At 35.3% G+C, this 22,783-nt stretch overlaps 2 protein-coding genes across 2 annotated transcripts in view; both read right to left on the bottom strand.

The window, feature by feature from the left end:
- LOC145241321 (rab9 effector protein with kelch motifs-like) overlaps positions 1-2,868 on the bottom strand; it is a 40,776-nt gene extending 37,908 nt beyond the window's left edge. The window contains exon 1 of the mRNA XM_080104138.1: positions 2,288-2,868. The gene's annotated coding sequence lies outside the window, so the exon portion shown is untranslated. The remainder of the gene's footprint in view (positions 1-2,287) is intronic.
- Positions 2,869-5,158: 2,290 nt separating this feature from the next.
- The window catches only part of LOC145241683 (uncharacterized), a 40,351-nt gene continuing 22,726 nt past the window's right edge, over positions 5,159-22,783 (bottom strand). The window contains exons 2-3 of the mRNA XM_080104810.1: positions 16,173-16,245; positions 5,159-5,497 (exon numbers count right to left, since the gene is read on the bottom strand). Of these exons, the coding sequence (XP_079960936.1) occupies positions 5,159-5,497; positions 16,173-16,245 (412 nt within the window). The remainder of the gene's footprint in view (positions 5,498-16,172; positions 16,246-22,783) is intronic.

Genomic DNA, 22,783 nt, shown 5'->3' with positions numbered 1-22,783 from the left:
AGAACTTCTAACCCTCTTACCAAGAAATACTTTGCAAAAAATATTTCGGTGCACCTGAAGCCCCCCCCCCCCATTTTTTTCCCTTCAACTATTTCTGCGGATTATTAATCGAATTGGTTACATGAATTCACGTGTAATTACTAATATATATAACTTTAGCATTTAACATTTCGTGCTGAAATAACATGTCGAAACTTATTTAACATCGGGAGGGTGTTTTGTAACTATTTTGTACTTCCATCTATCACTTTAAAGAAGATTGCAAAACATTTAAAGTAGCGCAGGAGGTCGTTAAATGAAAAAAAGCACCTTAAAAATAATACTGACCGAGAGGGGGGGGGTCGGTTCTAAAAATAGAGAATCGATTTACTAAACGTTGTATATGAAACTGAACCCTCTTCCAAGTTTAAATATTTTCTTTTAATTTTTTTTTAACAAATTTGGTTCAATCATTAAACAGAAATAGTGGAAAAGGGACGACAAATTGTAAGAAAGCGCTGATTGTTCAGATGCATTCTTTTAACGAGGGGGGGGGGCTTAACTATTCTGTTAATTCATTTAATACAATTTAACTTGAAAATATTTTTAAAAATGGCGCGTAAACACTAGGAAGTATTTTTAAAATGAGAGGGGCGCATAGCCCACCCTTAATTTTCAGTAACGAATTGTTCTCGCTTTGTGCCATTTTGTTTCTATTCAATTGTGCTATTTTTTACAGAGTACGTTTAACGTACTTTAATGCTTGGAGGAAATCATTTACAATGTTTTACTTTATTCCAGGCTTTAAATACCTAACCATTACTGAAAAATAGTTTTCTACCTACCTGGATAAGATTGTTTTTCACGCGTTTACTTTAACAAAAGTGTCAGTTGAGTTCAACTAATAGCGGTTTCGTTACAACCATGTATAACAGATTGCTATAAAAAAAAAAAAAAAAAAAGAAAAAAAAAAAAAAGGTATATCCAATCCTTCGAAAAAGTGATCAAATATAAATGTTACCAAAGGCAAGATAAGTTACTCTTCCCAACTGGATAGGTTTTAGTGCTTTTATTTAATGTAAAAATTCGGCTCGGAGAAAAAAAAAAAAAAGTTCTCATAAAAGGTACGTGACCACAAGAAAAAAATTGACTAGCAAATATAGTGTGACCATTTTTTGTGGTTGCGTACCCTTTGAACTTGCCCGCTTTTTGAGCCGATTAAACATTTAACATTTTAGTAAAAACACTGAAAACCTACCCAGTTGGGTAGAAGAGTAACTCATCTTGCCTTTGGTAACATTTATTGGTCACTTTTTTCGAAGGACTGAATAAAAATGTCACGATAACGTTGGACGAGTGGGTTTCTACCAGCGTTAAATTTTATTTTTTTTTAAGTCATTTTTGAGATTTCGAAAATGTAAGAGTACATTTGTTCTCACGTAACGCTCGACACTTTCTCAAACCGAAAAACACTAAAAGTTACCCAGATTGGTTTGAAGAGGAACTTATCTTACCTTTGATAACATTTTAAGGCCACTTTTTCATGTCTATCGTAAAAACAAACCTGTATCTGGTTCTCAGACCTTTTGTCTCCCTGTTTATTGCCTCGTTTCGTGTTGACGGTGCAAGACGAGAAAAATTAAAGCATAATCACGAGCTGGAACTGACAAATGAAACTAAATAAAATAGCATGAAAGTCAGTTATTCTCAATATTGGATACAAATATTTTCTTCAATTTTGAAGCAATTCAATGATTTTAAGTTCAAAGTGTTTAATTTTTTAAAAAGTCATTTTTGCTTTGTTGCACTCCCCCCCCTTCAATTTCAATATTTTGTTTAATGCTCTATTTTTGAGCGATTATCGAAAGTCCAAATAAGCCATTTTTTGTTCTAATGGAAATATTTGTTTCGAAGTAAATAAACGTATTAAAATAAGTTAAAATCTCCACGCGAATAGAAGAGTGACTGGTGTTTATGCAAAGAATGTACCGTGCAATTTTCTAAAACAGTATTTTCAAGTTGAATTCAAGTTTTACGGTAGCTTTGTTACGTGAAAGTACAGAATAGTTACAAAACACCCCTCTCCCCAGGTTAAGAATGGGGTTTTAAATAACATTTCAGCACGGTACCTCTGGAGGAGTACCAAAAACAAGAACTAGGTTGGAATTAGTAATTATTATAATAAAACAATTCGGTTGAAATTCCGTAGAAAAGCCATTATTTACCCAATAATCGATAGGACCACACCCAAGAAATTGGAAACTGACCTCGAGGAAAAAAAGAAATTGACAACTTAACGAATAAATACCTGTCAGCAAAGTTGGAATTCAAGACTTTCTCCTTTGTATATTTTGGTTTTCGGTTCTCTCTTGTCAAAAGAGAAAAACTTCAAACGGTTCTTCCGATGAAAATCGTTTTCATAATACACAGTTGCTCTTTAAATATCGCATTTCCATTTTTTTTTTTTTTTTTTTTAGCGGTTATTTTTAAAGAATGGTTAAATTAACATTTCCATAAAAAAAAAGAAGTTCTGAAACAAATGTCGAATATGAAAAACAATCTTAGTTTCATGAAATGTGAAGCGAAGCGCGTTTTGTTTTGTTCCCTAACAAACTTAAGTTCCCCACACAAAAAAAAAACAAGGTCTTTCGTGTTACGACGACTTTATAACTGTAATATGACAGCCGAGTTAATTACAATGGTGCCTGTAGCGTACAGACGACATTAGGCTGCGGACTGAGCTTGTTTCCCAGCAAAGTAAATCAGACACTTATACAACCGCAGTGGGAAATAAAAAGGTGAAGGTTGTGTATCATTATTCACAAGTCGTGATTTTTTAACTCGTCTCAGGGACACCAGTTACTTTCGACACTTCCGGTTTCATTTCCTTCCGGTTTCGTTCATTCTTCCTATGTTAGTTTCGTATCCGGTTTGGTCGCTTTCTTTCCATCCTCTTAGATCAGTAGTTTGTGGCACCGTTGTGAGATTGGCTTTTTTAAGGCCAAATTTCGCGAATTTAGCCTAAATAAAAAACAGTTTGGCCTTTTTATAAATTTGACTTCAGATTTGGCCTTTTTCTGATAATTTTACCAAAATATCTATTTGATAGTAATTATTAAAAAAAAAAAAAAAAAAGTTATAATTAATTTTTTAAGCAATTTGATCTCCACATATTGTGTAAACTTTTTTTGCATTTTAGCATTTTCTTTATTATTTTACTAATACATCTATTTGAAAGCAATTATTAGTGAAAATGTTACAAATAAATATTGTAAAATCAGCTTGGGCTTCAAAAATGTTATTACCTTTTTTTAAAATTTTAATTTTGTTCAAAGGTTTCACATAAATTATATTTAATAGTTGTAATTAAATACGTTGGTATTATGTATCGTAGCCCCACCGCGGCGGCGGCGTCAAGGCTACTCAAACAGAATAATGGCGCATAGCCCCAACTGTAAAAGCCGGTTTGGATCTATAAAAAAGGTATTTTTGCGCCCAAACAAATCAGTTGATCTCAAGTTAGCATACTGTAAATAACATCAATGTCAATCTCCGTCCGCGTAGACGCGTGCACACTCGATAATTAATCTTTGTGGAGAACGACTTTTTACCCTTTTCTATCTCTCGGCTAAGTAAGGGAGGGACTTTTATATTGTTTGATTCTTCCTAAAAGACCTGGTTATTTCTAAACAACAACTTTAATTTTTCTGCATCATTTCATTCAGCTACCTAAGTTACAAGAAGAGACTTTCAATTAAGAAGAATTTTTCTTATCTTCTCTTTTTTCATTCATTTACAATTTTTTAAAAATAAATTTTGTATTTAATTTATCCATTCCGCCTCAATCATCTTTGGTTGATTGACATCATCATTTTACACTTGATTTTTATTTTTATTATTTTGAGTTTGCGGGACTAACACCGACACCCGTAGGTCTGCAATATATGTGTATTTGGTAAAGTCAGACGTCTCCACACTGCCGGTTTTCCTCTACCACATAAATGTATCCAGAAAGAAAACCAACATTCAATAAAATGTGTCCATATGAAATGGAAGAGAAAAGAAAAATTGCATGAAGAAAAAATATTTGTTCAAACTCCTGCTTTCCCATGACTAAATTCAACTGAATCTCTCTGTCTCACTCTCTCTCTCTCTCTCTCTCTCTCTCTCTCTCTCTCTCTCTCTCTCTCTCTCTCTGCTGTCGAAGCAAGAACTACCGTTGTGCTTTCAACTCGACCTTTTCATAACGGTTTCTGTCCTCTTATGCAAATCAATGTATATAACCGAGGCTTCTACAAATGAAAATTTTTTTCTTTCTCTTTCCCTCACTCATTCCACCACCTGACAGGAGAGAGGTGCACCTGTTTGTGTAAATTACATTATTCTTTTCACCACATAATCAATTTATTTAATTACATTTTAGACCACAGTAGTAACTATTAAAGAAAACGTTATAATTATGTATTTTTAAGTTATTGAAGAGAACAGTGTAGTAAATTTGCATGACAAACTTTTCATTGAAGAAAATCTGTTTATTAATTTGTTTTGCCAAAAATTAGACAAAGCCAGTGTGTAGTATAAAAAACTGAACACAGCACCTTTCTGCATATTTCCTAGAGAACATGTACGTTTGCGCTACAATCCACTTGAAACTGTTTTTCGAACTGTAAGGCTCTCAGGAATATTGAAATTATCTAATCAAACTCTCTTTGTTCCATTGTATTTCATTCCAAGCCAATACACGTGAGTATGTTGCAGAGGGGCAAAAGGCGTGAAGTGCCAATTGATGTACAATTCATAAAGTAGACACAAGGCAAGGAAAGTAATGGCAATATTAAAGAAGAATAATAAACACAAGTGTTCGGTTTAAGATGATAGAATATCGTGTTTTATTTTTTTACCAAAAAAAGGTAAAATGTATGGCAATGGATATCAGGATTGGAACGAGAATGGGTGTCTTGCAGGGTTGAAATTCTTGCGTCCCTGATGTAGGATGGTGTGATTCAGGTTAATCTTAGTATAGATGGGGTCTGATGCTGGAACTGGAGGCTGGAGGTCAGTGGGTACTGGTAAAGATAGCTGGATGACAGTGGGTACTTGAAACCGGTAGCTGGTGGCTGGTAATGCTGGAGCTGCAAGAGTGAGCTAGAGGCTGCAGGGAGTGAGCTGGAAGTGCCGGTCACTGCAGGAGTAAGATGTTGCTGGAAGCTGCAGGAGTGAGCTGGAGAGCCGCTAAAGTCACTGCAGACATAAGCTGGAGTCGTTGGAAGCTGCAGGAGTAAACTGAAAGCCACAGGAGTAAGCTGGAGAGCTGCTGGAATCGTTGGAAGGTCCAAGAGTAAGCTGGGACCGTTGGAGTCACTGCATTACTGATGGGCTCAATCGACTTGACTGGGCACATCAAAATCACTGTTCGAGAGGCTTCTTGCTCCCTGCCATTCTGAAGATTTGCTGTGAAAGCTGCTTTTTTCATAGAAAAGTTGTTCATATTACAGTCAACTTGGCTTGATAAACATGACTATAATTAATTTCACACTTTATTACTTACAGTTAAAAATATCTTTGGTGTTTATTAACTGTATTTATTTTAATCTAGGGTCGAAATGCAAGGTAGGAAGAAGAGTAACTTATCTTATTTTTGGTAACGTTTATTTGTTATATATTTTTCTTTTATATTATTTCAGTTTATTCTCTATGGTAATATATGATCTCGAAAGTCGAACACACAAAACTAAACTCGGGTTCCTCAAATAAAAAAAAATATATATTTACCGATTTATTTACATTGAATGGTATATTTCTTACTTATATATTTATATTGTTACTTTTTATTTCATTTTACTTTTTGTAATTATTGCTTTCTAGTAAAATGTTTGGCGGTTATAGTCCGTTAAAGTGTCCCCTTTTTTTTAACATCCATTGACCAGAACCATTAGTGGCTCAAAAAATCCCTTAGCTTTTTTTCTCACGTCTGTACCTTCCCTGTGTATGGCATGTATTCCTTTTTATTATTAAGAATTTTTGAAAACAGTTTTTGCAATATTTTTTAATAAGAAATATTGACAACAGGATTTTGCAATCTTTTTTATTATTAAGAATTATTGAAAGCAGTTTTTGTAATCTTTTTTATTATTAAGAAATATTGAAAACATTTTTTGCAATCTTTTTTAATATTAAGAATTATTGACAACAGGATTTTGTAATTTTTTTATTAAGAATTATTGAAAACAATATTTGTAATCTTTTTTATTATAAAGAATTATTAAAAACAGTTTTTGCAATATTTTTTATTATTAAGAATTATTGAAACCAGTTTTTGCAATCTTTTTTATTATTAAGAATTATTGACAACACGATTTTGTAATTTTTTTATTATTAAGAATTATTGAAAACAGTTTTTGCAATGTTTGTAATCTTTTTTATTATCAAAGATTTTTGAGAACAGGACTTTGTAATTTTTTTTATTATTAAGAATTATTGTAAACAGTTTGATCAATCTTTTTTATTATTAAGAATTATTGAGAACAGTTTTTGCAATCTTTTTATTATTAAGAATTATTGAAAGAAGTTTCTGACATCTTTTTTATTATAAAGAATTATTGAAAAAATTTTAGCCATCTTTTTTTTTTAAGAATTATTGACAACAGTTTTTGTAATTTTTTTATTATTAAGAATTATTGACAACAGGATTTTTAAAATTTTTTTTATTATTAAGAATTATTGAAAGCAGTTTTTGCAATCTTTTTTATTATTAAGAATTATTGAAAGCAGGATTTTGAAATCTTTTTTTATTATTAAGAATTATTGACAACAGTTTTTGTAATCATTTTATTATTAAGAAATATGTAAAACAGTTTTTGCAATCTTTTTTATTATTAAAAATTTTTGACACCAGGATTTTGTAATTTTTTTTATTATTAAGAATTATTGACAATAGTTTTTGTAATCTTTTTTATTATAAAGAATTATTAACAACAGTTTTTGTAATTTTTTTTCATTATTAAGAATTATTGAAAACTTGCCTTGTATATTTCTTACTTATATACTTATACTGTTACTTTTAATTTCATGTTAGCTTTTGTAATTATTGCTTTCTAGTAAAATGTTTGGCTGTTATGGTCTCCCCTTCTTTTTCACGTGCCATTGATCAGAACCATTAGTGACTAAAAAAACCCTTAGCTTTTTTTTCTCACGTCTGTATCTTCTCTGTGTATGGCATGTCTTCTTTTTTTTATTATTAAGAATTTTTTAAAACAGTTGTTGCAATCTTTTTTATTATTAAAAATTATTGAAAACAGGTTTTGCAATATTTTTTATTATCAAAAATTATTGAAAACAGGTTTTGCAATATTTTTATTATTAAAAATTATTGAAAACAGGTTTTGCAATATTTTTTATTATTAAAAATTATTGAAAACTGTTGTTGCAATATTTTTTAATATTAAAAATTATTGAAAACTGTTTTTGCAATATTTTTATTATTAAAAATTATTTAAAACAGATTTTGCAATATTTTTTATTATTAAAAATTATTGAAAACAGTTTTTGCAATATTTTTTGTTGTTAAAAATTATTTAAAACTATTTTTGCACTCTTTTTTATTATTAAAAATTATTTAAAACAGGTTTTGCAATATTTTTTATTATTAAACATTATTGAAAACAGGTTTTGTAATATTTTTTATTATCAAAAATTATTGAAAACTGTTTTTGCACTCATTTTTATTATTAAAAATTATGGAAAACAGTTTTTGCAATATTTTTTATTATCAAAAATTATTGAAACCAGTTTTTGCAATATTTTTTATTATTAAAAATTATTGAAAACATGTTTTGCACTCTTTTTTATTGTTAAAATTTATTGAAAACTGTTTTTGCAATATTTTTTATTATTAAAAATTATTGAAAACAGGTTCTACAATCTTTTTTATTATTAAAAATTATTGAAAACAGGTTTTGCAATATTTTTTATTATCAAAAATTATTGAAAACAGGTTCTACAATCTTTTTTATTATTAAAAATTATTGAAAACTGTTTTTGCAATATTTTTTATTATTAAAAATTATTGAAAACAGGTTGCTTCGCATTGTTAAACCAACCCTGCAGAAGTTGAACAAATTGGGCTATGAAACTCTTCCTCATTTCCATACTTTCCAGACCTCTCACCTACCAACTACCATTTTTTCAAGCATCTCAACAGTTTTCTGCGTAAGAAATGTTTGAAAAATATAAGTGATATAAAAAACGCCTTCAGTGACTTCATCACCACCAGAATGCAAGATTTTTACATTACTGGCATAAATAAACTTGTTTTGCATTGGTAAACGTGTGTTGATTCTGATTGAGCTTATTTTGATCAATAAATTTTTGTTTGAGCCGAGATTTGTTCATCTGAATTTTAAAAGTAAAAAAAGTAAAAACTTTCTTGTCAACCTGATATAATTTCATAAACATATATTTATTATAAAATTTCAAATAATGTGTTTTATTTCTAAAAGAAAACATTTTCATTTTTATCATTTTGTCATTAAAAGTGCAAATAAAGAGTATTTTTGTTATTTTTATTTGTATATATTTCAATAATTTGATTTTTAAAAATCTTATTTCAATAAATCGTTTCAAAATACAAATACTGAATAAAAAGACATAAAGGATTATTTTGAGTTGTCACTGGTTCCAGTCACAGGCATATGAAAAAGAAGGAAATACTTTAGCTAACCATATTGCCATTTAGAGCATAAAGGGCTACTATTTTAAATTTTATCTAAAAGGGGGCTGTGGGGAGTTGAGCAGCAAAATGTTTGTTCACATTACATTTAAACTTCTGCAGGTTAATACAGTCAGAGAAGCAAGAAATAGGAAGGGAATTCTAAAATCTAGCAGTCAAAGAAAATAAATGACAAACAACACCCAACCTTAGAGCCCATCCATCAAACTCCTCGGTTTAACATTTACAGGCCACATGAATTGGAACAAATATGCTAAGGACATTGCCAGGGTTGCTGTGAAGAAGGTGGGCTCCCTCTACCATGCTAGAAAATTACACCTGAGAGTATCCTATATCTTTATAAAGTCATAATTCACCCATTCATGGAGTACTGTTGTCACATCTGGGCTGCGGCATTTACCACTAATCTTTCACTCTTAGTCCAAAAAAGATTCTTTAATTTAATAGGTTCCACACTATCAGCTAAGCGCTAACCTCTGTCCCATCACTGCAATGTTACATCTTTGTGCTTGTTTTACAAATATCTTAAGGCAATGTACTCTGATGAACTCATAGCATTTGTGCCTCCTTGATGTACATACTACCGACTAACCCAACAAGGAGCAAAATCCCACTTCTTCACTATTGAGATCCTCAGATGCAGGGAAACTTTCTAATAGCTTATTAGATAAAAATGCAGTTTGAGAAAGTAGCTGAGAGGTGGATTAATACCATGGTCAAGAAAGGTTAAAGGAATTCTGCCACTCATGGCAATGGTTCAACCTATCAAGAAGAAAGTCAGGCCACTGTTAGACTTCCAAGAGTTGAACAAGTATGTTGTGTGCCACACCAAAGATGGAATTGATGTATGTGAGGAAATCATGAGAGAGTGGAAGAGAATGGAATGAGCAACCAAAAGCTTGAATTTAAGATTGATCTAATTTCAAATTTATGTGGACAAGAAGCTGTGGTAGTACCATTTGGTCGAATATAAAGGTCAGATTTGTTTGACCAGATTGTGAGTTGGACTAAATTCTATACCTGAAATTATGACAAGACCGTGCTTAAGACCGTGTTGACCAATGATGATGCAGTGGAAAGTATCACCTGCTCTTATATCGATGGTGTACTAGTAATCGAGACAGAAGTGACTGTGGAAAGGGTGAAAGATCATGTCAACAATTATGGGTTGACAGTTAAACCATCAGAGTCATTAGAAAATGGATTGGCTCTGGAATTAAAATTACAGCTGAATAAGGCAGGAAACTTGATGTTTGGATAAGAAAATAAGATCCCTGAAGTCAATGATAACATTTTTTTTTTTTTTTTTTTACATGGAAGTCACCACTTATCAAGGCCCGGAGGCCACTCAGGATAAGGGTTATTGCATGTACAGTAATCAATGGGATAATATCATAGTAATCGTTGGTAATTGAGATTTGATAAACTGTCTTACTTAAGGGGGCGGTTTATCAGGAACTTGTTTATGTTGGACTTGAAGACATCCAAATTGTAGTCAGGTGAGAAACAGGCAAGTGGAAGAGAGTTTCACAGGTGTGCTCTTCTAAGAAAGAAGCTTTGTTCATGTAATCTACGTTTTGATTTAGACACAGATAAAGAGTGGAGAAAATTATTGACAGTGGTTTCAGCTAGACAGGTGTTTTTCATGACAGATTGGCGAGGGGGTACCAGAGATTGGAGCTCAGACGAGCACTTGCCATGCAAATAACGATAAAACAGAGACAGGCTTGCAACATCTTTTCTGTGGGAGAGAGGTTGCAGGGAAGAGGAAAGGACATCCCCGACTAAGCTATGAAGTCTATTTTGTACACTGTCAAGGCAGGATAAGCTATTTTTAGCAGCTCCTGCCCAGATGTGGCAGCAGTACTCCATCCTTGGACATACTTGGCTTTTATATAGATAAAGAATTGCATCAGCAATGAGATATCTACTGGATCAGTAGAAGGATCCAACCATTTTCCCAGCGGCCTTGGCAATAGATTTTATGTACGTGTTCCATTTCAGATCAGGAGTAAAGGTCAATCCCAGGAGCTTGTCAAAACATGGAGCCTCCCAAAACGAGGGCCATGCATTTCAATTGATGCCAGATGGGGATCAGAGCGTTGATGATGTAGCCTAAACAAGTGAGAACTTTTCTCGGTATGTGGGTGATTGGTTGACCATTACACTGTGGTCAGATGGTTGTAGACTACATGCAGCTTTTTTAAAGGCAGACTGGTGCAGATCGGTGGGAAGATGCAATTGACCAAGAAGTGCTGTGCATGATACAAAAAGTCATGACAGAAATGAAAAGGGCAGACCCGGTAAAGTGAGAATGGCATATAAGAAGGAGTTCAAAAAAGGTAATACACAGTGACACTAGCAGCCTGGCATGAAAGGCTTTGTTAGAAATAGGAGTAATCGCTGAAGATGCTGCTTGGCTATGAAAAAAGGTGATAGTGCCCACATCAATGGTCTGGAGCTCGATGTCATGATGAAAGGCATCAATTTGGTTTTGAAATGGGGCCTACAGACAGTGGATATGTAAACAGACTCATCAACATCAGCATCATAGATTGAATCAGAAATACCAGGAGATAAATGGATCCAGACAAAAGGGGCAGTTGAAATGCTTATCAAGTATTGATTTGTAGCACGGGGAGACTTGATCAAAGAATTCAATCTAAAGGTAACTGTTTTTTTTTTTTTTTTACACAGTGATCACCACTTATCAAGGCCCGGAAGCCACTCAGGGATAAGGGTTATTGCAAGTACATTACGTTAGTGAGGAGATTTGCTGAAGTGTTTACTTAAGGGGGTGGTTCATTAGGAATTTGTTAACATTGGACTTGAAGACATCCAAGTCGTAGTCCAGAGGGAAGCAGGCAGACGGAACAGAGTTCCACAGGCGTGCAGTTCTAAGAAAGAAGCTTTGTTCATGGAATCCGCGTTTTGATTTAGGCACAAATATAGAGTGGGGGAAATTTTTCACAGTGGATTCAGCTAGACGGGTGTTTTTCGTGAAAGATTGGTGAGGGGGGACCAGAGATTGGAGTTCAGACGAGCATCTGCCATGAAAATAACGATAAAACAAGGACAGGCTCGCAACGTCTCTTCTGTGGGTTCCATCATAGAAGAACAAAGTGGATGGATTGACCAGAGTGAAGAAAGCCTGGCTATGGGAAAAGAAAGATGTGGCTTTGATATGTTGTGAGGTAGAAGATCTAATGTGCCTGCATAATATACATTATTTTGAAAAGGAAAGAACCTTATGTGTAGCAAGAAAAGTGAATTCTAACATCAAAATGGACTGTTCAGGAGATGGTAGAGCAATGTAGAGAGTGTCAATCTATTAAGTTGCACCATTCAAGCATGAGACAGGGGAACTGCATGTAACAGAAAATTGGTGGAAATTTGCCATTGATATCACACATTATCAACATGAACCATATTTAACCATGATTGACAGCAGACCTGGAAGAATAGCAATATGGCAGAAAATTAGAGCAGAAACAGAAGAACTAACAAAAGTTGCTGAAGAGGTGTTCTTGGAAAGGGGGCCAGTGGCTGAGGTTCTGGTGGATAACGGTATGTCCTTCTAATCAGAAGTCTTTAGTGCTGTGTGAGAAGTGGGGCATTAAGCAATATTTTAGATCTGCATACCATCCAAATGGCAATGGAATCATAGAGAGGCACTATCGAACTATAAAAGCTGTGGCACCAAGAAGCAATATATGGCCCCAGGAAGTAGCTTTTTGGTATGATATGGCACTGACGACTGGCCGAGATGAAATTCCAATGCCATATCGATCTGTCTTTTATGTATGGACGGTGATATCATAATGGAAAGAGTGGAGCAGGTGCAAGCAGAGATCACAGTGGGTGAGGAGGTGTGGGTGAAACTACTCAATCCTTGCTATACAACCCGGTGGGGAAGAGGGACAGTAACTGAAATACTCTCCAATAACAAAGTCGCAGTTGATAGAATGCCACGTCACATCTTAGGCACATGGAGAGTTTCCTTACCGGCAGAAGAGGAAGTCGATGAAGTCCCCCAGAAGAACCCCTGTGACATTGGCAGGCGAAAAGAAAAAAATAGTTGCTGCTTCTCTTAATATGTTTGCTACCTTGTCATATGGTATACAAATGGAATGCTTCCGGTTTTGAATAAAAAGGCTGATTTTTCAGAGATCGGGCAGTTTGGATTTAGATTTTTGGAGTTGCGAGTTTTGACAGCAGAGTGTCGGATTTGGAGTACTAAGGTTTGACAGCAGTCTGATAGATTTGAAGCAGTGAGTTTTCACAGCATTATTGGAAAGTGTAAAATAGTTAATTCTTGACTATTTAACCACAATAAACATGCTAATAGGGTTACTAAAATGTAAGATAAAACAGAAAGCACCATGTTTCAAAGAGCAATCGAACATGTTTTAGGAAAAGATATGAAAAATATGGTTTATCACTAAGACAATATATTTTTTTTTACAAAGGAGTCACCACTCAAGTCCGGAGACCACTCGAGGATAAGGGTTAATAAGTGAGGAAAATATCATAGTAATTGTTAGTAGTGGAAATTTGATAAATTGGATGACTTAAGGAGATGGCTCATCAAGAACTTGTTTACATTGGACTTGAAGACGACCATATATGTCAGGGAAACAGAAGAGTTCCACAGGCGTTCTAAGAAAGAAACTTTGTTCATGGCATCCACAAGCACTTGCCATGAAAATAACAATAGACCAGAGACAGACTGGCAACGTTTTTTCTGTGGAGAAAAAGGTTGCAGGGAAGAGAAAAGGGCATCCCCTACTAGACTATGAAGTCTATTTTCAACTCTGTCCAGGCAGGATAAGGTACTTCTAGCAGCTCCTTCCCAGATGTGGCAACAGTACTCCATCCTTGGACGTGCTTGGCTCTTATATAAATAGAGAATTGCATTGGCAGTGAGATATCTACTAGAGCAGTAGAATGATCCCACCATTTTTTTCAGTTACCTTGGCAACAGATTTGATGTATGCATTCCATTTTAGATCAGGGGTAAAGGTCAGACTCAGAAGCTTGTCAAAACATGATACCTCACCAAGACAAGAGCTATTCATTTCAATTGATGCCAGATGGGTCTTAGAACGTTGATGACGGAAAGATAGAAGGTTTTAGATGCATTAAAATTAACCAGCCACCCCTTTCCCCATTCCACCATGTGCTCAAGATCAGAGGAGATAGAATCAGGGAGATCTTGGTCATTTATGGCCTTTGAAGTGTTGCCATAGATGGTAGTGTCGTCAGTATAAATGTCTATGAATGATCTTAGGATGTGATTTTGGAGATCATCAGGAATACTAAGATGGACAATAAGATTAATGGCACTTGACTTTTATATAAAATTTGTCAAGGGAAATTTAATTTCACGCGTAGATGCACTGTACCACAGTGTGGACGTGTGTATGCAAATGCATACGAAATGACGTCACCGGTAGGGAAAAATAAAGACTTTAAAAAGGAGCATGTTAGAGATGAAAAGAACGTTCGAGATTACGTTAGAAGCGTGAATGATGTTTGATAAGACAATCATGTGACGTCATTGCGGTAATAAGAGAATGAGGAAATAAATGTTGTTGTACAACAAAAAAAGTTGGGGTTCTTTTCTATTCTTTGTCTGCTTTGTGACTGAAGCTACAACGTGTGGGTTCCCGAACAATGTTACAGTACTATCAAGGTTGCGATTTTACAATGAATATAAAAAAAATGAATAAAAAATAATATAAAAAAAAATTGAAGATATAGTCTAGCATTGGTATTTTGTCTTTAGAAAGAAGTCGATAAAATTCAGTGTGAAATAGAATAACATATAGAGCAAAAAAAAAAAACATACGGAGGAATTATTCCAATGATGTAAGACAATTAGCAATTTTTTGTGTAAAGTCACAAGCATTTTACGCACTATCAACCAAGTCATTATTTTGTGTCTATCTCATAATTGTGCATACTTTTTACGGAAGCTGCTGGTCGGTTTAATTAAATCGGGGAAGCAGTGTTTTTTTTTGCTATTGTTTATGTTAATTTTATTAATTAGAGACTTTCGTACATTTTTTTTAAAAATGGGCACTAAAATCAAATTGACCTCTTCCAGAAATAAACGTCTTTTTAACAATTAAGATCACAAGATCAGAGTGTGGCCTCTGTTCTGATGCTGCAATTCACTTTTTATGTTCTCGATCAGTGGGGGAGAAATCCTTCTAGACCAAGACAATTTTTTATGTCCTCGGTCAGTGGAGGAGAAATCCTTCTAGACCAAGACAATTTTTTATGTCCTCGGTCAGTGGAGGAAAAGACCAAGACCAAGACAATTTTTGTTCCCATCCAGAGTGCTCCTTTTTGAGGAGCTGGATTTTCCCCACATTAAAAACCGACTTTGTGTCTAACTCTGCCCTCGCGGGGAGGCAGGTAAATAGAAAAAATAAAAATAATTTAAAGTTGTTGTTAAATTTGCTATTTTCTAATTTTTTATATTATATGAAAATTTTTTTTTAAATTGGAAAACCTTATGTTCTATTTATGTTTAAGATTGGAAAACCTTATGTTCTATGTTTAAAACTTCATGTCACGGAATAGCTTTATCGTTATTTTCATGGCAAATGCTATGGTTCCCCCCTTGCCAAATTGTCACAAAAAACACTCGTCTAGCCAAAACCACTATTAATAATTTTTCACACTATTTATCTGTGCCTAAACCTAAATGTAGATTCCATAAACAAAGCTTCTTTCTTAGAACTGCAAGCAGGTGGAACTCTCTTCCGATTGTCTGCTTTCCAGCTAACTACAATCTAATTGTCTTCAAGTCCAACGTAAACAAGTTCTTGATGAACCGTTCCCCTAAGTAATCCAATTTACAAAATTCCCACTACTTATATTTACTATACTATAATCACACTGACTTATGTATACCCATTAAACCTTATCATTGAGTGGCCTCTGGGCCTTGATAAGTGGTGATTTCTGTGTAAAAAAAAAAAAAAAAAAAAAAAATTGAATTGAATTTATTTTATTTAAATCTTTTAAAAGTTAATTATTTTTTAGAATTCTGTTTTTTTTTTGTAATTCAACTAATTATAGTGTCTATTATTGAGAAAAAAACGTTGATTTTTTTTTTAAAACATAATATTCATTTTATGTTCATTTTTTATTTACAACTTCAAGATAAATAAAATAAATAGAGGATTTTATATATAAAAATTAAAACTATTTTTTAATTATTTAAGCTCTTCAGCTTTATAAAATGTTGCAATTTTTATGGACCTAAATTTATTTTGTTTAGTTTTCATAACATGAAATATGTTGGGAGGGTAGAACAACTAAAAAATCACATATTTAATGAAGACTGCTTTTAAAATATAAGTTAATTTGAAATTGAGTTTGTATAAAAAATTTCATGAAAATCTGAGCGTTAATTGATTTTTGCTAGACTTTTAAACATGAGTATGCTTACAGCTTCATAGGAAGGTTGTTTTAAGGTGTCGATAATATAAACACGATTTTGGTCTTGCATTTTCATTATTTTCCTACGGTGTAAAAAATATTTTAAAAATTACTAGTTCATTTGAAGCTGCTTCTTTTAAATGGTATAAAGGTTAGGATGATAATATTAAATTAAATTACAGTTACATCGTGTTACATAAGGGGGGGGTAAATCTGTTTCTCGCATTGGAGGTAGTACCTAAAGACCATACAAAGAAGTGCTCGTTTGAGCTCCAATCTCTCGCCAATCTTTCACGAAAAACACCTGTCTAGCTGAAACCACTGTCAGTAATTTTCCACTATCTTTATCTGTGCCTAAATCAAAACGTAGATTCTATGAACAAAGCTTCTTTCTTAGAAGTGCACGCCTGTGGAACTCTCTTCCGTTTGCCTGTTTCCCACCTGACTACAACTTGGATGCCTTCAAGTCCAATATAAACAAATTCCTGATAAACTGCCCGCTTAAGTAAGACACTTTATCAAATTTCCACTACTAATGATTACTACGATATTGTCCCATTGATTACTGTACATGCAATAAACCTTATCCTGAGTGGCCTCCGGGCCTTGATAAGTGGTGACTTCCATGTAAAAAAAAAAGAAAGAAAGAAGACACTAATTTAATGATTTGTAATGGAGATTTGATAATTCTTCAATAAAAAAGAAATAAAGTTAACAATAACAAGTTAAATAACGAAGTTATATACATTATTTTGGAATCAGAATGAAAAATTAAAGCATTCTTTAACAGTAAAATTGTGATTTCCGTTTGTTCTTAAATTAGAGGTTCTTTTTCATTATTGTAATGAAATTCGAAAATTGAAAGATTGAAATAAAGAAACAGGAGAGTTCTAATCGCACGCAGAAATCACTTTTTCCATAGCTACCAACGTAATAGATGCACTGAGACTAAAGCTGCTTTCAGGACTGCCAGCAACCACTGTAAAAGAGTAATAAAACATGCAAGAGAGCTATATGCTCAGTCTGTTAAATCCAAGGTAGCTGAACAGCGGCTTGGTTCCCACAAGTTCTCGCAAATAGCAAACAGGATCTTGAACAGGAGCGCGCGTTCTATCCCAACTATTATCAATGGACCTGAGGTCATCTTGTCAGCATCAGACAAGGCCAGACTATTTGCAAAGAACTTTGCAGCTAATTCTACCCTATACGACAATGACCATCAACTCCCTGTATTTCCTCCTATAACAGACAACACGCTATGCAACATACAAATATCTGTGCATGAGGTCGCCAAGCTAATCAAGAACCTTGATTCCAGTAAAGCAGCTGGCCCTGACAGAATTCCAGTTACAGTGCTGAAAAAGCTCCAACCAGAACTTTCCCCCATACTTACAAAACTGTTTAAGCATTGCCTTAAGGAGAAGTGCTTTCCAACACCCTGGAAAACCTCATCAATATGCCCTGTATTTAAGAATTCAGGTGAAAAGTCATCTCCCTCTCAGTACAGACCAATAAGTCTCCTGTGTATCATGAGTAAGTTGTTGGAATCCATATTAAATAAAGAAGTAGTCAAGCACCTCAACAGAAACAACCTTCTTAGTGACATGCAATATGGTTTCCGTTCTGCAAGATATACAGCAGATGTGCTAACGGTTATATCACATAGGATTAGTGAATCTCTTGACAAAGGTTTCCTTTTCAGGGCAATTGCTCTTGACATATCAAAGGCCTTTGATAAGGTATAGCATAAGGGCCTACTTCACAAGATTTCCAGCTACGCTACTACTGGAAATGTTTTCTCAATCATTAAATCATTTCTCTTTGATAGGTTCATAAGAGTAGTGGTTGATGGGCAGAAATCAGAGGCCCACATTATTAATGCTGGAGTCCCCCAGGGGTCCATCCTGGGCCCAGCTCTCTTCCTGATCTACATCAATGATCTCCCAAAACACATACTTAAATCATTCGTTGACATTTATGCTGATGACACGACCATCTATTGCAACACATCAAAGGCTGTAAATGACAAAGTTCTCTCTGATTCTCTCTCCTCTGATCTTGAGCATGTGGTACAATGGGGTAAGAGGTGGCTGGTCACTTTTAATTTATCCAAAACCAAGCTTCTATCTTTACATCATGAACGCTCTGATCCCCATCTGGCATCGATTGAAATGGATGGCTCTCGTCTTGGGGAGGCTCCATGTTTTGACAAGCTTCTGGGCTTGACCTTTACTCCTGATCTTTTTTTTTTTTTTTTTTTTTACACAGTGATCACCACTTATCAAAACCCGGAAGCCACTCAGGGATAAGGGTTATTGCAAGTACAGTACGTTAGTGTGTAGATTTGATGAAGTGTTTACTTAAGGGGGCGGTTCATTAGGAATTCGTTAACGTTGGACTTGAAGACATCCAAGTTGTAGTTCGGTGGGAAGCAGGCAGACGGAACAGAGTTCCACAGGCGTGCAGTTCTAAGAAAGAAGCTTTGTTCATGGAATCCGCGTTTTGATTTAGGCACAGATATAGAGTGGGGGAAATTTTTCACAGTGGATTCAGCTAGACGGGTGTTTTTCGTGAAAGATTGGTGAGGGGGGACCAGAGATTGGAGTTCAGACGAGCACCTGCCATGAAAATAACGATAAAAAAAGGATAGGCTCGCAACATCTCTTCTTTGGGAGAGAGGTTGCAGGGTAGAGAAAAGGGCATCCCCCACTAAGCCACAAAGTCTATTTTGTACTCTGTCAAGGCAGGATAGGTTGTTTTTAGCAGCTCCTGCCCAGATATGGCAACAGTATTCCATCCTTGGACGTACTTGGCTTTTATATAGATAGATAATTGCATCAGTAGTGAAATATCTTCTGGAGCAGTAGAAGGATCCCACCATCTTTCCAGCGACCTTGGCAACAGACTTCATGTACGTGTTCCATTTCAGATCAGGAGTAAAGGTCAAACCCAGAAGTTTGTCAAAACACGGGGCCTCACCCAGACGAGAGCCATCCATCACAATTGATGCCAGATTGGGATCAGAGCGATGATGATGTAAGGATAGGAGTTTGGTTTTGGATGCTTAAAGGTAACTAGCCACATCTTCCCCCACTGAACCACGCGCTCGAGATCAGAGGAGAGAGAATCAGAGAGAACTTTGTCATTTACAGCCTTTGATGTGTTGCCGTAGATGGTCGTGTCATCAGCATAGATGTCAATGAATATTTAAGTATGTGTTTAGGGAGGTCATTGATGTAGATCAGGAAGAGAGTTGGGCCCAGGATTGACCCCTGAGGGACTCCAGCATTTATATTGCAGGCCTCCGATTTTTGTCCATCTACCACTACTCTTATGAGCCTATTAGAGAGAAATGATTTAATGATTGAGAAAACATTTCCAGTAGTAGCGTAGCTGGAAATCTTGTGAAGTAGGCCCTTATGCCATACCTTGTCGAAGGCCTTTGATATGTCAAGAGCAATTGCCCTAGAAAGGAAGCCTTTGTCAAGAGATTCACTAATCCTGGGGGATATAACCGTCAGCACATCTGTGGTAGATCTTGCAGAGCGGAAACCATATTGTGTGTCACTAAGAAGGTTATTTCTGCTGAGGTGGTTGACTATTTCTCTATTTAATATGGATTCCTGCAACTTACTCATAACACACAGGAGACTTATTGGTCTGTACTGAGAGGGAGATGACTTTTCACCTGAATTCTTAAATACAGGGCAAACTGATGAGGTCTTCCAGGGAGTCGGAAAGCACTTCTCCTTAAGGCAGCACTTAAACAGTTTCGTAAGTATGGGAGCAAGTTCTGGTTGAAACTTTTTTAACACTATAATTGGGATGCCATCAGGGCCAGCTGCTTTACTGGAATCTAGGTTCTTGATTAGCTTGGCGACCTCATGCACGGATATTTGTATGTTACCTAGCTTGTTCTGTGTTATAGGAAGAAATATGGGGATTGATGGCCTTCATCGCATAGGGTAGAATTAGCTGCAAAGTTCTTTGCAAATAGTTTGGCCTTGTCTGATGCTGACGAGATGACCTCTGGTCCATTGATAATGGTTGGGATAGAACGCACACTTCTGTTCAGGATCCTATTTGTTATTTGCCAAAACTGGTGGGAACCAAGCCGCTGATCAGCTACCTTGGATTTAACAGACTGGGCATATAGCTCTCTTGCATGTTTTATTACTCTTTTACAGTGGTTGCTGGCAGTTCTGAAAGCAGCTTTAGTCTCAGTGCATCTATTACGTTGGTAGCTATGGAAAAAGTGATTTCTGTGCGCGATAGCAGCAGCACATTCTGGGGAGAACCATAACTGGCTGTTAGGTTTTTGTTGGAGTTTTTTAGATGGTATGAATTGGTCTATGCCTACAATTAACCATTCGGTCAGATCTGATACTATAGAGGACACTTCCTTTTTAAACATGGAGTGCAGAGATAAATCAGATATGAATGTACGGAAGCTATCCCAGTCAGCCATAGAGTATCGGTATACAGTACGGTGGAGTGGTACGTCTGGGTACTTCTTACATTTCGTTTTTATCTTGACTGATACGACGGAGTGGTCGGAGGATCCTAGAGGAGAATGAACGAAACATGAGCATAGCTCAGGGGAAGTTGAGAGAAAAAGGTCTAGGAGGCTTGCATATTGACCGGTTGTATCGGGCACACGGGTGGGTTCGCAAACAATCTGAGTGAGGTCATAAGCAATGGCAAAATCATGACAAAACCTCCTCTCATCGTCTGTCATATTTGAATGGGTCAGCCATTCCACATTATGGACGTTGAAGTCACCACAGATGTGGATGTTAGCCGAGGGATGTGCAGACAGTATGTGGTCTATTTTCTCAGATATGCTCTTGAAGATAGTAACTCCGCTGTTGTGGGGCCGATAGAGGGCAAATATAAATGCAGTGATGTTAGCAAGTGCAACCCTGAAGCACATATAGGGTAAATTAGGATCTTCTCTAGAGATATCCCTGCCACACGGGAAGCCATCCTTAATGTAGGCACATATTCCATGCCCATGGCGATCTTGGAGGTCAGATTTAGCTGTTAAGTTAGAGTATCCGTTAATTATGAACTCATCTAGGGAAGTGGTCGGCCCTATTCCAGTTTCACTTAGAAATAATATGTTTGGTTTTGTCTCCTGTAATTGGGTTTCAACCTCTGGAAGGTTGGAACGTAGACCCCTGATGTTGGAGAAGGAGACCTGGTAGTAGGGGTTTACGTTGGAAGATGGGGTTCTGAAATGGAACACGTACATCAAATCTGTTGCCAGGGACGCTGGGAAAATGGTGGGATCCTTCTACCGCTCCAGAAGATATCTCACTACTGATGCAATTATCTATCTGTATAAAAGCCAAGTATGTCCAAGGATAGAGTACTGCTGCCACATCTGGGCAGGAGCTGCTAAAAACAGCCTATCCTGCCTTGACAGAGTACAAAATAGACTTCGCGGTTTAGTGGGGATGCCCTTTTCTCTTCCCTGCAACCTCTCTTCCACAGAAGAGACGTTGCGAGCCTGTCTTTGTTTTATCGTTATTTCCATGGCAGGTGCTCGTCTGAGCTCCAATCCCTTGTCCCCCCTTGCCAATCTTTTACGAGAAACACCCGTCTGGCTGAAACTACTGTCAATAATTTTCCCCACTCTTTGTCTGTGCCTAAATCCAAACGTAGATTCCATGAGCAAAGCTTCTTTCTTAGAACTGCACGCCAGTGGAACTCTCTGCCACTTGCCTGTTTCCCACCGAACTACAACTTGGACGTCTTCAAGTCCAACATAAACAAACTCGTGACAAACCGCCCCCTTAAGTAAGACACTCTATCAAAACCCCCAATACTAATGATTATTACAATACTATCTCATTGATTACTGTACACGCAATAACCCTTATCCCTAAGTGGCCTTCGGGCTTTGATAAGTGGTGACCCCCATGTAAAAAAAAAAAAAAAAAAAATTGTAACATAAGGGAGGTAAATATTTTCTAAAACCTGAAACTCTTTAGCCAATTTAGCAAAACTTAATTTTTGCAAATGTACTTCAACACTATTTTCATTAATAATTCATTTTCTATCTTATTGTTTTTCACAATTTTTTAATATGCTCATTACTGTGACATGACAGTTCAGTAGATAACACTGGTTTCACTTGAAATTCAATATTTCAATTTTCGAATTTCGCTGCAATAATGAAGAATTAAATTAGAGTGTATGAACATTGCATACTGCTGAATAATGCAACCATATATAGAGGAAATTCCTTGCTCTTAAACTATTATTTGAGGTCATTCGACTTTTAACCTATTGTTCTAAGGTAGGTAACTCAATTTGACTAAAGTAGTCGGAAAAATCATTTTTTTCTTACAATTACTTGAATGCTTTGTTTAAGAAAAATTACAATATCGTTGCGTTTTATTTTTTATTATTAATGTTATAAAACTTACATACATAATTATTATTAATGTTATAAAACTTACATACATAATATTAATGCTATAAAACTTACATACATAATTATTATTAATGTTATAAAACTTGTATACATACATAATTATTATTAATGTTATAAAACTTGTATACATACATAATTATTATTAATGTTATAAAACTTGTATACATACATAATTATGC

Source organism: Euprymna scolopes, chromosome 20, assembly GCF_053919585.1.
Source record: "Euprymna scolopes isolate OS-2025 chromosome 20, ASM5391958v1, whole genome shotgun sequence".
Taxonomy (NCBI): Eukaryota; Metazoa; Mollusca; class Cephalopoda; order Sepiida; family Sepiolidae; genus Euprymna; species Euprymna scolopes.
Note: the sequence above shows the minus strand (reverse complement) of the source record. Positions and strands in the feature narration are given on the sequence as shown.